At 39.3% G+C, this 19,085-nt stretch overlaps 1 protein-coding gene across 5 annotated transcripts in view; it reads right to left on the bottom strand.

Moving 5' to 3' along the window:
- Positions 1-19,085, bottom strand: part of FAM171A1 (family with sequence similarity 171 member A1) — a 98,332-nt gene that overhangs the window by 11,326 nt on the left and 67,921 nt on the right. For all 5 annotated transcript variants that reach the window (XM_027800340.2, XM_055708780.1, XM_055708781.1 and 2 more), the window contains 2 exons: positions 15,728-15,886; positions 10,577-10,753 (listed from right to left, as the gene is read on the bottom strand). In XM_027800340.2, coding sequence (XP_027656141.1) covers positions 10,577-10,753; positions 15,728-15,886 — 336 coding nt within the window. The remainder of the gene's footprint in view (positions 1-10,576; positions 10,754-15,727; positions 15,887-19,085) is intronic.

Here is a 19,085-nt window from a genome sequence, read left to right as displayed (position 1 = left end):
GTGACAAAGCTTTCCTTGACCATACCCTACACACTAGGATGTGAAGACAGCCAGAAAAGAATTACTTTTGAAATGACACTGTCCCAAGTTCCTTCATCAGGACAACACCAAGTGCAGGTTCCTGGGAACAATGGGTACACAACCTTCTTAAATACTTTCATAGTCCAACACTTTGGTGATAAACCCACCTCTTATAATGCTACCATCTCTTACCAATAGTCCACTAATGAAACAGAGCACCCTCCTTGCGGTGGGATGAAGAGAATAAAGAACTCAGTCCTTCAGAACAGCAATGGCAGAACAGGTTTGAGCAGAAACAGTTGAAACATGAAGTCCTGTATCATTTCTTGTGTGATCAAATAGTTGAAAGCCAAGACAGTATTACTGAAGGGAACTGATGTGCCTTCAGTATGCTGCAAATCCACTGGGGCATTTCCAGGTATCTCTTATATTACATCCTTTATAGGTTCTAATATCCTGGTGCTTTTCAACTATCATTAAACACCAAGCAGTGTTCTTGTAGATCCCTACATGCAATGCCTTGCTGTAATGACTAATGGTCGGACCTTCTATGGAGCAAAACCCAACTGCATTGTACTTACTGGCTATGCTCCTAGTGTTTCAAGCTGCCTTGAGTAAGCAAGAGTTCATTGCTATGCAGCCTTAAGAATGAATTCCCTATCCCATCCCAGATTCTTCCTTGCAGCAGTAAACAAGACGTTTTCCTGTTCTAAAAATGCAGCTAGTTACTCTCTGCATCCTCACATACTTGTTCTTGTAAGCAAGGGAGGAGAGCGAGGGGCAGTGAGTAAAGAACTTCCATTTTTCTGTCCATTCCTACCCTGCAAATGGAGTAAGAGCAAGCAGTATTAATTTTTTTTCCCTGTGTAGGCAGGATTACAACTGCAGGAGAACTAAGCAGAAGGACTTAGGAGGGAAGAGAGGTCTTACCCCCTGCATGGCTGTGTTATGGTAATTTAATTTGTTACTCTCCCAATATCCCATAACATCTACTTCCTCCCCGCCCAACTCAGCACAAACAACTAGCTTCACTGCTTATTCAGTTTTGTACGTGATGTGCAGTAACAGTTAACAAGAAATATAGGATTATAAATAAAAAGCAGTACACATAACTGCATGTAATGGAACTGATCATTTTTGTTTGAGACTGATTGTGTAGCTCCAAAGAAAACTTGTCAATGCATCTTTGGAGTAGAAACAGCAAGTTCAGTACAGTTTGTAAGCACTGCATGATTTGGGCCAATTTGCCATTAATACTTAAAGAGTGTCTGATGCTTCACGGAAAGCTTCTATATATAGAGACATTCTTGCTTATAGATCATTTTTACATTTTTCTTCCTCTTTTTCCTCTATTACTACTCAGCGGAGCCAACATGCTGATCCAGGATTCAAGTCAGGGGAGCTGTCTCCTGGCTCAAACTAATGACAGGAGGAGAACCAAGATGTTTCTTAACTCTTTCCTCACCAAAATTATATTTAGTGTTACTGACTTTTTGGAATAAATGGTGTCATTTAACAAATTTCTTCTTTAAAAGCTTATAAAGCAGCTAACCCAGCCTCCTTTGTTGTGTATGGAAGCAAGGTAAGAGAACTAACATCATTAATACTACAAAGAATGCAAAAGTGAAAGTACATGAAAAGAAATACAAATCAAAACCCAATCAGATAAAAGACAGCTGACCTACATCTGGCTGCAACAATACCCGAATATCGGTTGAAGATTTCAGCAGAGCAGAAGAAATAAATTCTGCTAGAGAGAAGCATCTTAATACTTCGCAGTAAGTTTGATTTTGATGAACATGCTTATTTATCTTAGGCAGCTTTTAGTACTTGCCAATGGGGGCAAGAACGTGTTATCATAAGTAAATTTAACAGCAAAAGGTTTGCACATTAAATCTCCGTTTCAACACACATGCCGCACTAAAAATGTCTTTTTGTAATTTAATTTAGTTTACTTCTAAATCAGACTGAAAAATGGCACTTTCATCAAGGAGAGTGTCCAGATGGGCAGCTACTGCAGAAAAGCCATTACAGAACAGCTATTCAACTATCTCCCTGCACAATTATGTTGCTGCACGTACAGCCAGTCTGCCCAAAAAAGAGATGTCCTATTGTCTTTAAAGACACTAACTACTCCATGTGACAGCTTGCTGGATCCAGGCAGCACAAATGGATCTGTTTTTGTAGTCTAGATGCACGATGCCTCTGAATAAGACATTACTTCCATATTTTACAGCTAGACCTTATTATTTTAAATTAATCTGCAGTGAAATCCAGGGAATCGTATGCTTCTCTGGCTTCCATGTGTGAGACCATGCACGCTGACAATCCCATGCTGCTCCAGCCCAAGCAAACGGCAAACTTCCTACTGGCCTACGTGAGGCAGGACCGCACTTCATGCAGGCAGGACTGCCACACCAGGCCATCTGCTCTAGAGACACGCATATGACTCCTATTAAAGCCAAGAAGAAAGGAGACAAATCCCCCTCTTGTGTGCTGGCTGTGAGGGGAGTTTGCACGATGGCACTCCGGCACAGAACTCTGCTCACTGGGAGGATGTACAACACTGCTTACTTCAGGTTTAACTTTCCAAGCTGACCATTTCAGAGCCTCCCAGATCATTACTGCTGCAGTGACTCCTGAGGACTTTGATTGTGTATTCTTCCTATCACTGATCAAAACAGTTCTGGTAAATGACTGCCAGAGGAGCGTGCTGTAGTCAGCAGCTTCCCCTAAGGACAGTCATGAAGTCAAAATATTGTCAGTGTTTAAATATACGGTAGCGATGGTGCTTTTTTTCCATAAATTACTTTTACATGTGAGCTTTTGGTAGGAAACTCTTCCATTGATCAAATACTGTTTGCTTTTTGTTTTGTTTCTTGTATCTGGTGATGGGATCATCCAATCCCACTCAAGCAGGGAACTAAAATTGTGCTATTTACAGCATGAATTATTTCCATCCAATAGGTTTGACAAATAAGAGGATTTAATTAGCCAGAAAGCAAATTAAGCATAATCCCATTATATAATTTATTTTTATTCAGAAGATTATCTACCCTGGACAAAAGAATTTTGGAAAGAAAGATACTTTTAACTGTAATACTTAATAGCATAGATGTTTTAAATAAATATTCCTTACTAAGAAGTGCTTTTCTTTCAGCATGGATTTCTTCTGTGATGTCTATGATGTCTTAGGCAGAGATTCACAGTTAAATGGAGATATATGTGTCAAAAGGAATGAGGCAGGTTGTTATCAGGTAGAGTGTGAGACAGCAAATGATATTCAAAGCATACTAACAGTGTTCCTAGAAGTAATTGATTTAGACACTTCAAATGGCAATGTTATAACGTAGAGTTAATCAAGGTTAAGTTTGTGAAAATAACTTCCTAAAGCATGTTCTGACATACATAAATTGTAGCTTTTCATTCTACTTGCTGAAAGCTGCTTATCAGATTACTTCTTCCAAACAAAAATCACCTCTAATCTGTATCAGCACAGGAAGTTTTACTACAAAAGGATGGGGTTATTGGTTTTACTTTTGTTCATGTTCTAAAATGCTGAAGGCACTAACAGTGGAAGCTGAAAAATTCCTTCTTGAATATTGATAGAGATTACTCTCCTCCTCCCCATCCCCCAATACACACGGGTTTAAAAATTTGTAGCATTTAAGTTAATATTACAATTTTGGTTTTGGAGTTGCTAGGCAACATCAAAAAATAAACGTCCTTGCTCTGAGCTCATACCTTCATTATTCTTCCACTCTTACAGAATTTGCTACACAAGTCTTCCAGGGCTAAATCCTGCTACTGTTCTAGCAGCACCACCGTTATTTGGTGTACTCTAAGGGAAAAGCTTTTAACATCATACCTTGAAGATTTTTGCAAGGAAGTCTAATGGTTCAATTTGTTACTTGTGTCTGAGAAGCTGTGTAGTCTTTGCCATCTCTACTCCTACATCACCTATCAAGCGTTTAACAAAAAAACATGCCAGTTTTCATTATTTAATAATTTTAATTACGTCTGGGTAGAAGACAGGGCACACTGAGAACTGCTTGCATTGCTTTGGTCCCCTTAGCAGTTCCTTCCAGAACGCCAGAACAGAAGAGACTATTAAAGAAAACTACTTCCATACATAATTACTGGTTAACAATTGCATTTCAAAAGTGAAAGCTTAGTTATGCTTGCTGGACCACCATTGCTAGTTACTGGTATATGTGAAAGATGCTGCCCTTAATACTCGCTGTATCACATTATTAATCACATTCAGTCAGTTATTGACAAAATTATTAGAACAAGTAATAAATAAAAGCACAAGGCAATTCAAAACACTGCATGCCTTCTCCTTCATTCAGCCTCACATCACACTCACATTCAGTTTCTATTTCTCAGGCTGGAACTGGAAGCAGACACACAAGAGATTTGACCTACCATCCCCAAGGCCACAGAGGAAGGCTGGCCCAGGTCCTCCTCAGCCTCTTCCAGCCCCACCCAGAGAGTTCACACTCCTGCTCTGAGCACTCCTGCCTCTATTTCCACCGATCTCCAAGTCCTCTCCAACTCAAGCAGCTGCACAAGAACAATGGTCTTTTCTCCACTTCTGATATTTTGATGTCCACCTCTTCCCACCTCCTACTGCATGCCCTCTGTAGGTGGAGCTACAGGGCCATCTACGTGATACAACGGAAGGTCCATTACTAAACCCTGTTCCCAGAAGCCACACTATTTGTTTTCAGTTTTATTTCCTTGGCTACATAATAGTAGATTATTTGCATATATCGCTACTTTGGCACCAACCCGATTATACTTCAGCATCCTCTTAAGCTCCACCATCATGCCATACCATGTCTGCTTTGCCAAAAACGCAGCTCAGATGGTATATAAGATGGGGAGAAATTGCATAATCCATTCACATCACTTTCGCATATGTAAACCACAACATCCACTTAAAAATCAACCTACATATTGATAAACAAGCACAACTGCCTCCTGTGATCCACCACACCGCTCCAGAGGAATCACGATAGTGAGAACATACCTCAGTGAGCTACACAGTGAAGCATCAGAGGAAGAGCTTCTTTTCCTCTCAATGCTGAGGTCTGTCTACTACTATGCAATTATATCTGCACCTATTATGTAGATGTCATACGTGGTAAAAAGCTGGGTTTGGTAGCTGCCATTTCTATGGCAACACACAAAATATGAAATTCTTTGAGAGCAGTTAGTTAGAAATCTGTATTCCTCAGTAGTGTTTAAGAATAATTTAACCTTTACAGCTGCGATAAAAAAGGAAGTAAAATCAAATTGTCAAGGAACTTGTGAACTACAGAAATAGTGTAACTATGAATTTTGTGGAGGTTTGGTTTTCTCCTTGTAATTTGCAAATAAATATTACCAATGAATCTGATCTAGAACCAAATGTTCTGGATCTGATTATATTAAATTCAATCTTTTGGGAGCAGGGAGTGTGTTTTCCTGAAACGTCCATTCCTCACATGTAGAAAACCCAATAAAACCCACACAGAAGTGCATGAAGACCCAGGTCATGTGCACAGATGCGTGTAGTCCAAATGCAGGCCATCTGTCTGAGCTCAGAGGCATGTACTCATACCCAGTGTCAGATCTAACAACAGACTGCAAAAGTTTTTGTTAAATGATTATTTTCTATCTCTCATGCAGTGTATGAATGTGATGGCAATCAGAAGTTAACCAAATTCACACCAAAAAGGAATATGTTTTATTTTTAAGCTATGAAAATATAAGTAATTCTTTTCTTTGGATGGGTTATCATTGCTACCACGTGGGAAGCTTAAATCAAAGACTTTTACAAATAATGTGCAGTGAACTAGACAGGTCGATGTACAGTAACCCGCTTACATTTTCTGCCTGACAGCAGCTGTTGCTCTCTCCCTATAAACACTATGAACAAAACCCAAGAATCATTTTACCTCCACAAAATACAGCAAAACCATACTGCAGTCAAGTTTAAGTAGGCACCAATACTGTTTATACATGAGCCTATCATCATAGCTTCTTTTGAGCACAGAAAACATTATCTCCATTTTGCTGAGAAAGGAACATCAGGAAATTCTGACTCTACAAAAAATCAATGGAAATTCTACCATTGAAGGCAGGACGTCATCCAGAAAAAGTAAGTACCAGATTTCCAAATGTATTTAGAAATCTATTATGGCATTAAATGCAATCAGAAAGCACTGACCAAGCACAGCAGAGTACATAAAGTATTATGCTTTATAAAGCTATAAAAAGAGTTCTTCAAGATACTCTTCTCCGTATTCTGCCATTGCTTTACATTAAAACATGGTTGAGATTGCAGGCACTGGGGAAACATCCTCCTCTGTGAAGAAGCCAGTAGTTTAGAGACAGCAAGGTCACGTCAAAGATGTACACCAAGTGTTCAGGGAGGAGGAAGAACAGAGAAACAGTACTCTGAACTTCATTTGCACATAGTGCATGAGAAGTAACACATTTTAAGAAGGAAGAGCAAAAGGGTGGAGGTTTATCTCCTTCACTCCCAGAGGCCTTTGCCAGTGTTGGAAATATTTTCCTGTTACTTGGTGGGATTAATAAACTAGCAGATGCATCAATATTGTCACCAAAAAATAAATCCAAATTCCATATTATGCACTCTGTAATATTTGGTAATATTTTGAAGTCCTTCATACAGCTGTAGATGTGGATCTAGAGGTCTAGGTGCAACATAATTCCTCCATACCACATGGAATGAAACTGAGGGCTTAAGATGGAGAATGCTGGTCTTTCAGTTTTTTCTCACTGAGTCCAACGAAAAACAGACACCTTAACATAAAGCATAAAAGATTTAAATGGGGCTGAGGAGAATACAGCTGAGCAAGTGCTGTGTTATTCAGTCCAGCTGGTGGGAGCTGGAAATGATACAGGAGGTACAAAGTTTCATTTCTACTGGGACCTGCAGTATTAATTTCTGACTGAAGAGGACAAGGCTAAAAAGAAGTCCTGAATAGAAATGTGGTGTCCAAGAATAGAGAGATTAATATATTGTAAATCCTACTGCTATCAAGACAAATACACAGGGAGGAAGCCATGATCCCAACCATCTGTTTATGGATAAAGAAAAAACCAAACGTTTTTCAGCCCCTTCAGATTTTGAGAAAAACAAGACTCCGCGCTTGGGGGAAATAAAAAGCCAACAAACCAGAAAACCCCACTGAGCAATCCTGATTATAAAAATGAGAATCCCCATCTTGTTATGTTCAAGCCTTTAAGTGTGTGCTATGAAATAAAACCATTCTCCTACAGTAGTGTGAAACACAAGAGATATGGGTATCTCAATGATACGGAATGATTAAGTTGCATTTGAGTGTACACATCCCTGTAACATCAATGCATCTGTGCTTATTATTACCAACACTAAGAGATGCTGCAGAGAAAGGTGGAGGAGTGCATCTCCAACACAAGAGCAAGGTCAGATGTATTAGTTTACCTTAAAACTTCGCCAGGGCATTGACAGTTGTTCTTCCTTTTATTAATTATTCAAAAAGGTGTTACTGCTTTAATTTGCTTGCTATGCGTGCAAGGCAGTGAGTTTGTTTTGTAATGAAAAATCTCATTTGGAACAGTATAAAATAGATGCAGCAGATTGTCTTATTTTGATGTCAGCCTGCTTTTTCTGACTGTGTGTTTCATCAGTGTCAATGGAGCCACCCTCAGCCTTAAGTAGACTATGCCACTTCTCCCCCTTCTCTCCCCAGTCATCTCTCAAGGACAGAAACTGAGGTCATGAAAATACAGACTGTTTATGGTAAATATCCTAAAAAGCCATTAATTATTTTTGGCTGCTGTAATATGCAAATATGCCTAATTCCTGTAGAAACTATGAAAATCTCTGCACTTCCAATCAGATGCCACTGGGTTTATATTAGTACATCATGAGCTCAGCAAAATACATGAGATTCTAAGGATTAAAATATATTCGCAGTATTTCTTTCCCTTCTCCACTCCCCGCTCTAAAAGTGAAAAGTATTTCTGCTTTTTAGAGCAGAAATTATACCTCATGCAGTAATGACGACAACCGCATGGACTCTAAACAAAAACAATAGCTTGCACGAACAAGCATCCACTGTACTGCTCACACACTAGAGAGAAGCCTTGCCTTATTGCCTGGTAATACAGCGTTAGTTTTCCATCTCTGGCATTTACTCAGTTTTCATATACAAGTGTGAAAGTTTAAGCCACTGAAAATCTATTAAGGAGAGACTGCAACGTAACTAGCACTGAGAAAAGCAGCTCCTGAAATGAAAGACACAATCAGAATAATGAGGTTAGAGGTCCTATCCTGACAAGGCACAGGTCTGGCAGTGCAAACGGGATACAAAACTTATTTGCCAGTTAAGGATTTCTTCAGCATGGAGCCATCCCAGTCATCACCCATCCTCTCCCCTTCGCAGTCCAAGCACAATGGGGATGGGGAATGACAGGGTACCACCATGTTCACGCTACATATGGCTAGTTTGACAGCCCTTAGGCTGCTAATGTAGCCTGCATAAGAGAGAGTGGCTGCTCTACTTATTAAATTAGGCTACTGTAATTTAAATTGGTTGGGATGTGGCCAAAATTCTGCTAGAACTGGCATGCTGCAGTCAGAGCTTAAATGCATCTTTGTTCAACACCTTTGGTTGCACAGAAAGATGCCTACTTCAGCTGAAGTGTAAGCTGGAGCTTAAGCATAACGTCTTCAATACCATCCTTTCCATGGCTTTGTGAAGCTAAGTGGCCTGACAAAGACGCGTTTTGTTTAGTGGTCCTCACTCCTTCCCCTTCCAGTAACACAAGTTCTCCAGCAGTTTGGCATGAATCATACAAGGCTGGGCTTGTCTTAAGATTGGAAGCCTCAAGCCTGCCACGGTAATTAACTAACCTGTATTGATCTATACTAATAGATAGCGCACACAATAGGGTAACTAGGCTTTTATATACAAAAGTAAACCCCATATTCCATACTAAGAGAAAGCTTCTGTGGCCCCACCGCAGGGGCACGGAAATTTGGCCATAAATGAGAAAGCTCCATAACCAAAATCAGAATCATTGCACTAGCAGTGAGTAACCAGCAGTGAGGCGGGTTGCAGCTATAACACAGCTGACAGGAAGGGGGATGGACTGCTTCTTGTGGAGAAAGTAAACATGAGTTAGTCTTCCTGGTCTTTTTTTGAACAAGAGAAAACAAAATAGTTTCTAGAATCACACATCAAAACCAGTTTCAGGAAAACCGTAGTGAAACTTAATGCCAGGGCACCGCAAGAAAAGTGCTGTTTCCACAGTTAAGGGAATCCATTCATTGCACTTTTTTTCTACTATTCACTTTTATATCATATTCAGATTTATTCTTCATTAAATTCTACTGCTCTACTCTCTAATACAGCTGAAGTCTGACAAAAGATTTATAGGCATGCTGTTTGAAAATACGTCGCCTTGTTCAGTAAACAGAGGCAGGAAGGAAGCAAAAATGTTATTTCCCCCTTCACCTCTCTCTTCCTCCCTCCCCTCCCCTTCCTCTAACACACTGGTTTCATGCTCATTGCTCTACTTCTAGATGTGATCATAAACTGGCTCAAAACATTTGCCTTGCAGGGACAAAATCCCACAAATTGTCTATACAGATCCACATTTCTGACTCTTCTTTTCTTCCTCCCTTCCTCCCAGCATCTACCTTTCTCACCTTCCATTCTTCTTTTTTCACTTCTTTTTCTTAACAATCATCTGGTACATACTTCAGTAGGCACAGTGCAATAACTGAAGGGGAATCACCAGGACAAGACTTATGCACCCCTTAATCCTTTACACTTCGAAGGTGTAAAGCCAGCCAGCATGGTATACCAGCTAGCAATGAAAAAAAACAAACCAAAACAGAAATAGAGCCTAAACCACATATTTCTGGAAAAATTATTGTTCACAATAGCAAACGTTATCTTGCAATGTACAAAACTGAGTGTATTTTACAGCTCATATTGATCAGTCATTCTGTCTTTTCAAAATATTTCATAATTTTTTTAATTATTCACATGTACTTTCCTTTTTGATTGTATTAGTCAATCTTAAAGTGATTTATGAAAGCAGTCAGTACTATGTTTCCTATCTGACAGGCAGGAAACTGAGCTAGACAAGAGACGGACCAAAGCTGGCTGCTGGCAAAGATAAGGCGAGTTTCCATTTCTCCAGACTTCCAATTCAATGCTGTAGTGAATATGTGTCTCTGTTTCTCAGTCTGTAGGTGAAATCAAGTTCTTTCAAGATGTTTTTTACATAAAATATTTAATAATTGCAAAATGGTACATTTACAAAAGATTTTGTCTAGAAGTGGCACACAATGCTACTGAAGTATATTTGCATACATACATATATTTGCATTACTTGATCAATAAAACTCTTCTCTCCTTTTAGACAGAAAGCAGATTTCTGTACATTACAGTGAAGACCTTACTATGGTAGCGTCATAAATGAGTGAGACATTAGTTTCAGACAAACGAAGCCATTTAGGGAATCACAATGAGATGTTACCTACCAAATTTTTGGTCAAACCTCCACGCTGGAACGTGTGCATTGTGCTTCAAGTTGCTGTTTGTTGGCAGAGGCACTGTTACATAGATGGGGCCATTCACGGGGATTGGAGTCCCATCACTGTTGAGGAGATGAACACTGACTGCAGTGACAGGGGTGAGGTCATACCTAGTGCTGTTTCCTACCAAGAGAATGAATGAACACTGTGACTACAGAATTTCCCAGAATTTAAGATACATACACCCACATGGTTCAACACTGCAGTACTGCACCAACATATTTCTCAAGGGATGGTAGCAGTAACCCTGCCTTACAAAATTCACAAGACAGACATATATGCTTCTGTATTTTTCACTTAATTTTGGAAAATTCTGAAGACAAGAAAACTCCAATACAAAAATCTCCTGCATATATTTTCTCATCTTAATTCATCTTAAATAAATATCACAGCCATAATCATGGCAAAAAAAAAAAAAAATCTCACATGCCCATATTATAACTAACACACCCCCAAACATGCAGTGACAGGGCAAGGATGATCCACCGTATGTTTAAGAATGCCAGGATGTATTTCCTTTGGCATCTCACTGAAATAAACCAAGGTAAATGGATTACTAGGACCCACAGTGTTATCTTCTTATCTGTGTTAAGATAATAATTATTCTTTATGTTTAAGCTGCATGCCAAAGGATGTTATTTCATGACAGTATGATTTGAAAAAGCATTCTATCCCTTCAACCATTTAACCAAATGAATCAGTGACAGGGATGAAATACCACAGACATATAGATGTATTCAGGGGGAAAATGCTTGAGGTTTAAAACCAAGGAGATCTGGAGCTCAAAACAATAGCAGTAGCAGATTAAACTGGAAGAGATGGAGCTTCTAGTTTTGCAAGGGGCATGAGCCATACAGGTCCACATTGCTGCTACGAGCAGCAGCTGTGCCCTCTCCTTTGTGCTGGCTCCAGGGGTCACGCAGCCACTCATCCTGGTGTGGGGCTAATCTGAGGGAAGGCAGAGGGGTGCCTGGCTGGCAGGGAGCAGGGTACTACCCCTCTCCTGTAATCCTGGTGCCTTACATCAGTGTAAAGTACCTGCAAAAGCACATTCCTACCCAGCAGTGGTATGCCACCTGCAACGCTGAGGCACAAAAGGTCCTTAGGAACCTGCAGTACCTCAGCAACAGTGCTCATGAGGATGAGTACATTCGAGGGAATAGCAGGAAAGCATTAGGACCTTTATGATTTCTCTTAACAGTTAAGTCTCAAGCGATTGCCCTTACTAAATTCAGTATCTCCAAGTAACAGCTCACCAAAGTTAAGACTACCAGGAAAGGCATGGGTAGGGGGTGGAGGTGCAGGTGGCAAAAGGAAGGGAAAAGAAAGACAAAACTCCTCAGAATTTTAAATTCTTTGGATTTTGCAAGAGGTGCCAAACTGAAGACATGGAAAATAACCAGAAGTAACTTTGCATGTGGCTTATTTACTATAGCGTCTACTCTGATGCACATTTCCCCCAGATTTCAAGGCAAGTGTCACTGCTGCATTGCTGACATGCAAGGGCATACACACTGCTTTGATCTACTGCGAACAGAGGGGCAGAAAGCTATCTTCCAGAGGGATGAAAGTATTGAGAAAACAGACACTCTGAAGATGGCCATATAAGAAAGCCACACGGCTAACAGAAAAAACAGAAAAATAAGGCTTGGAATTTCAGCTAGGGCACAGGGGAAGGTTGCCAGCCTACCCAAGCATTTGTATATTATATGCTCCAACGGTGCACAGTATCATCCCCTTCCAGCCTTAGAATATAAAAGACAGATATAGAGGAGAGAATCAGTGGGGAAAAAGCTGTTCCATTATCCCTGATCATTAAATCCACTGCCTCTGCCATGCACCTATAACTTCTGTCAGATTGATGCTTGTCCCCAGGTCACTGGACTTGGGCCCCTAAGTTTCTCAGGTTGGTATCAGAGAAAAATTCCTGTTTCCAAGTATCACAACCTGTCCACATTCTGTTATATACAAATTCCTAATGACAAAAGGTATAATTTAAGGTTGTAGAAACATTTAGTTCAATATCTGAGATTTAATTCTTTTTTATATTTTATTTAATTATAGATATTGAAAGTTCTGACTTTTGTTCCATTACTGTCTTGATAAAGCATACCTGCCTAATATCTTAATGAAATTAGTAAACCTCAGTAAAAACGAGGTTTCAGCTCCAGAAAAAGCATTCTGATGGTGAAACACTGCATCTCTTTTACTTAAGATGCACTGACATTTTGCTCAGTACTAGGCTGAACAAATTACATTAGAAGATGAAGAAATTTCTAAAATCCACTGACCTCTGGCAAGAAGAAATAATCCTTCAGTTTGCCACCTTGCACAGTACGTAAATGATCATTAAAAGATAATGTTTTCTCTTTTCTGTTGTGAAAGTAAATTAAAATCAATGCTTATGAAACTCTCACATGCTATAAAACTGATAAGCGCAAGCACAAATTAAATTGGAATGAACTTCAATAAATGTCAGCTTTCATTTATTTCTTGTCATTTTTGACATCTGGTGACCTGTAAAGGGCTCTAAAAATAGTCAGAGGAAAATCCACTGTGACTTAGATTTGACTCTTCATAAAGAAACAAATCAGCAGCAGTAATGGTTATTTAGCCAGCTCGGTCCATTACTGCATTAGTTTGGTTAAAAGAACATGATTTTGTGAAACCATCCTACTGCTCTCCAACTGGTGATTAATACAAACAATAAGCTAACACTATACAGGCTTGTCACTACTTGCAGCTAAATTCTTTCAGTTTTTACATTTGGAACATGCTGATTCATGCAGTGAATTTTCACCACTCCGTATTACTACTTCAACACCCAGTTGGGATTTTATGAAAACTGTCGAACTCATAGATAATAGGTTTTGGTTAAAACAACTGTTAAGTCACCCTGGCTAAATACTAGCCAGAGAACTGAGCGGATTAGCTGGGAGGACCTCTCCAAAACTCTACAGAATGTAAATAAACTGTGAAAGAACAGAGGACTAACTGGGAAGGGAAGGAGAGAGAGAAGAGAGGGAAGGGGCAGTGTTCTGGAACACTGCAAAATTCCCATGCAAATTACTGCTAAGTTTTTTTAGAAGTCTAAAATTTGTACATATTTTTCTTTTTCTCTTGAGAACAGAAATACTAAAAAATACCCAGCAGGAGATTATCTCATGTTTTATTCCTTCAAAAGTTTTTCAGGTGAAATCTTCACCATGCCGCTCGGAGATGACGAAAAGTCAGTCAATCTAAGTTTAGGATTTTAAAGCTCCATCTTTCCACAGCAGGAGAAACTTCTACTAAAAATAGAGGATATTTCACCTATACTATAGTGCACATACAAATATACTGTATTTGTATAATCTGTATTATGCTATACTACAGTATTCAGAAAACAAGGCTCTTTCTCAGTCTCTTAAAACCCATTCCTTTGCTGGTCATTTTGGTCTTTTGTGACATACTTTTACTTGAAGGCTAATAAACATCAAAACCAGGGCCCCTATGCTCAAGTAGAAAAGTTCCCATCATGCAAGCATACAGAAGACTAAAAAACCAAGGGTGTATTCATCTGTTTTGTAGGAGGCTAGGAGGTAAAACAGGAGAATGATGATGTCCTGGTTGTGTAGTTCCCATGAGAGGTGATTAAAATCTGGCAAGACCTGTTTTCATTAAATAAATGCAATGGTGGGAAGTTGGGTTGCAGAGCACTAAGGAAAGATTTGGGAGAGAGGAATCCCACACACATAGTCAACAGTTTGTTCAGTGGGTTTAGAGATAAAAAGAAAGCAGATGAGGAAGTAGACAGATGAGTGAGATTAAGTGCATTCCTTTGTTTTAAAAAAGATAATGAGATACTTGATAGTGTCTGAGTATGAAGAGCCAGAGGAGACTGAAGGCTGAAGATGAGAATAGGGAGATGACAGAGAGATAGGATGAGGTGTACTCACTGGTGCAGACAGAAGGACTGCAGTAAGGTAGCAGACACATTTGTAATTGTAATAGAAAAGGAGATATTCAGATTTGTACAAAGGGAAGGGGAAGCTTATTTTGTGGGTTGTTGTTTTTTTTTTTTCTTCAGGGAAAAGCTAGCAAGCTCAATACACACCATTTACACACATTACCTAGCATTCAAAGACACCTAGATCAACACATCACAAGCAAATCCATCCCAAGAAACATCAGGGAGGGACCTCGAGGGGTTATTTAGCCTGCTTCAAAGCAGGCTCAGCTATGCCTATGCCATCCTCACAGGTGATCATCTATCTCTGTCCAACACCATCAAGCAATTGATTCTACAGCTTAAACTATCCTCACCTCAGCAAGGTTTTCCTAATCACTAGTCTTGAATCCCTCTTGCAGCACTGCAAGTCTACTGCTTGCTTTCTAACCCAAGATGGACACAGAGAAAACTTTATTCTCCTTTTCACACCAGCATTTTAAGAATTTGAAGACTTCTATGCTCAATCCTTCTATTTTTCTCTAGCCTACACACTACCAATTATTTCAATCAAGACTAAATGAGAAGTAGAGTAACAGGCAGTTGCAGCAATAAAAATGTATTACAGTTCTGAATTTAACAGTGATTGTGTTTCTACTATGAATTTCCATTGTTTTCCCTCTGGTGCTAGATGAATCTGCACATTTTTGACTGAAGCTGGATTCAAAAGTATTAACAAAGCCATTGAAACAACACTTAGCTGAAAAAACAGAGTATGAAATCCTTGATATATAGACACTTCATTTTTAGAAAAAGTTTAAGAATTCTATGGCATCCTCAAGTTAAATTCTCTTTAGTCACTTCACATTAATCTCCGTTCTTGTATGTGCACGTGTGATATGTTTGGAGGCTCAGCTCTAAACTACAAGTGTAACAAACTTTTCTGATCTCCCAAGGCCAAGGAGTCTTCATCTTTGCTGTTCAGTGGCCCCATTTAAGGGATAGTGGACCTTGTTCTCTTGCTTATAGGAATAGCATTTTGGTAGGACCTATCACATCACCCAAATTTTAAAGAATGTTTGCTGGAATGGGGAATGGAAAAAATGATATGGTCAAAAGTTGATCCCTGGACCGTATGAAATCAGAGCAAAACTGAAGTAGTGGGTTACCTGTTCCATTTCCATCTAATCCCTGCAAATAAGGAAAACTGTCCACTTCCCAGGGTGAACTTGCTGCAGTCAGATATGCTGTCAAATCACTGTAGCTAGTGTTCTCTGGTAATTTCACAGATCTTCTCTGAAAGTGAACTTGTGGCTGAGTCCGTGCACCTAAAAAAGTTAAAAGTGACTTTATATCCAAGGTGGGCAGAATATTTAGGCATTCTTATTTATGGAAGCACATATACAGGATTTTTTTTTAATTATGAATTGCAATTTCTTGAGACATCAGAAGGCTAATACAAAAGATGAGGAAAACCAGGATTTTTACATTTATTTTGCAGTTGCCATTATTTTTTCCAAATATTACAGAGCAAAATTGTGAATGCACCTGATGTCAGAAGCTTTTCTGACTGATATTTCCCTGGATCACCTCTTTAAAGTGATTTTCTAAAAGACAATTCTACCTATAGTCGTACCTATAAGTCCCAACTAAACTGTGTAATTTCTGCATTTAATTTTTACAAAGCTTTGGCCACATTAACTATCTCTAGTACTGAGATAATAGTCACTTTTTCTTTAAATCACTGGATAAAAAGATTCACTTAAAGCTTGGGTGAAAAGAGTTTCCATATTTTCCCACGCAAAAACACATCTAACCAGAACCAGATTACTTGGCAGATAAGATTTCTCTCTTTTTCTCTCTCTTGTACAGTTTTAGTGTTTTTTTTCGAGATGACTAGGTGTTAATTGAAGGGTCTTTGCTTCAACAAGATTTAAGACTATTTCATGTACTATGGCATTTCATGTCTCATTTAAATCCCAGTTTATAAAGTCAGTAGTCTTTTTCAGTACATGCTCACCACTAATACTGTTTAGCAACACACAACAAGACTCCATCTGCAAGTTTGTGTGTGCAACATGCAAATTAATTTTTAAATCAAAAGCTATTGTATTCTCCGGAGCTCATTTTGCATACTCACAGAACATTCCCCACACGGCACAACATCAAGAGGCAAGCAGGTTTTTTTCTTAATTCACATTGATTATGCAGTTCAAAGATGTCAACTCAAAACAATTTTGCTTCTTTTCCCCTATTAATCTCTGGCAAGCACTTTTAGGTTACATGTAACTCCACTGTGAGAAAGATTAAAGAGCTTGACTCACAACTCCTAAGCTTTATAACTGCCAATGTCATTAACCAGGAGACTGGAATCTTTTCTTGCATTATTTTCTAGCAGGAGCTCTAGCCATGAGAAAGTATAAATTCCACAGAATAAACTCTGTATTGGCCAACAAAAATTGTTATGCAGGTGGGCAAGTAACTCCAAAGAGCTGACATTTCTTTGGTAATTCTGCAAGAAAAAGCTATAAAACCACTTTTCTTTTTTAATTTCTGAAACATTTTAAGTATTTACAGCAGGCTCTCACAACTGGCAGTATCCTTAAGTGTTTAAGATAGTCATTGAGCACCACCCATGTGAAACGGGAAGAAATCTGCCTTACCCAATTTCTAGTCTTAAATGGAAAACGACATAAAAGACTAAATAAATCAACTGCAATGAACTCAGTGAAGGCTTCTCTCTCGAGTGCTCTGCGATACTATAGTAGTTTGCTGTACCTCAGGGACAGATCTGCTCAAGTACTTGGGAACCTCAGACTGAACTGCTGAACAGGCTCCTACAGCCCATAGGGATAAACATCCACAGTAAGAAATCAGAAAAAAACCCCACCACAACAAAGAAACCGGCATTAGGATTATCTCTAACAATTCAATGTAAAATTGTAGGATTTTCTACTAAATCTCTAGTTAAGATGAATTATTCAGGTTGCAAAGAACAGGTATTATATTTCCAAAGATCAAACTAATTAAGAACTAAACCCAAAGTAAGTGTTTGTTGAGTCTGTAACACAGTAGGTCATGCAAGCTCTGAGGTTTTCTATTAAAAATGGTTATTTTGTAGCATTGGCAGAGGCGTAAGATGCCAAATTTTACCCAGACAGGCAGGACCCCGAAAGCCAACCTCGGTTTCTTGAATCCTACAAAGCAAAGCATTCCTATGGCTGAGCCCCAAACCTGGCTGGAAACCTGTACAGCAATCAACTTGGATGTAAGCTTTAAGATGGAAGAAATAATTGCCTCTGTAGATAGTGCATTTGCATACAAGTCAGTGCAGAGTAGTTAATTCACACCCTAGATTAACAAACTCCTTGATATGGATGTTCAACCAAAACCTGCCACTTACCCCAACTCTCCCTTCAGCTCCTCAGATGGGTCTCCCCAAACCTGAAAAGAGACTTCAAAGAGGCAGAAGGCCAGGAGCTACCAGCGAAGGACTTGTGAGGGATGCAGCTACCAAGGCTTTTGCCTTCTCTCACTGCCTTGCTAGAAGACAATCCAATATACTCCTTTAGCAAAGGCCATAAAGGATTTTGGGGCATATGCCTGGGAATAGACTTATTGAGGGAATTGGAAGTGGTAAAATGGAGAGAAAGACTCTTAAGAGTATATTTCAACAAGCCAACACTTATCACTGAGAGTGGATTATTATTATAGCTTCTATTACTGAAAATATCCAGTTTTGATTTACAAAATCCAAACAAACTCCAAACATATTCAAGTATAGAATTGACATGTAAGCTCTCTCCACTTGCCAAGTGCACGAGGTAAAGGACTGCTGAGCACTGATCTTATCTTCTTTAAACATCCTCTTCTGAACACACCAGCCATGATTCGAATGCTGTCAGCTCCAGTTTGCCAGTGCACACCTGAAGATGTAGGAGTCCCCGTAAGGCACCTCTTGTCAGGCTGGATGCATGACACGTGGCACCACACCGGCATTTGTGCTTCAATGTGAAGTAACATTTGAAGCACGATCAATTCATGCTCTGATTGCTCAGATGTCAAGGCAGATAGAGGGTACCCATACTGCTCCCTTTCACTGAATGCTGAATTTCAGCTCATCGCTGTGCCAGTATTAAATAACTTAAATGACCCAGTGGCTGGCAAGCTCCATCCCTTGCAATTACTGACAGACCACAGCAGCGGATTGTAATGCCATCATGAAAATGAAGCTGGCTGCATAAACTCAGACAAACTTCTCAATTGCATAAGTCGCTTGATTGATTAATTATTCAAAAGCAACTGGTAACTTATTGTAGTAGACAGGCCTTTCTTTCCCTTTGGTGCTTCAAACACCAGCATTCCCAGCCTGTTCCCGGTATAATGAGTTCTGGTTTGCTCTCCCTTTTGTACTAAAGTAACTTCTGATAGCCTCTTCTGAAGCACTGCAAAGTTACTGGGAAATAAATTGGAGAAATATCAGAAAAACTAAGTCACAGGGATTTTGCATGGAGACTAGGGAGACTC

The sequence above is a fragment of the Falco cherrug genome, chromosome 4 (genome assembly GCF_023634085.1).
Source record: "Falco cherrug isolate bFalChe1 chromosome 4, bFalChe1.pri, whole genome shotgun sequence".
Taxonomy (NCBI): Eukaryota; Metazoa; Chordata; class Aves; order Falconiformes; family Falconidae; genus Falco; species Falco cherrug.
Note: the sequence above shows the minus strand (reverse complement) of the source record. Positions and strands in the feature narration are given on the sequence as shown.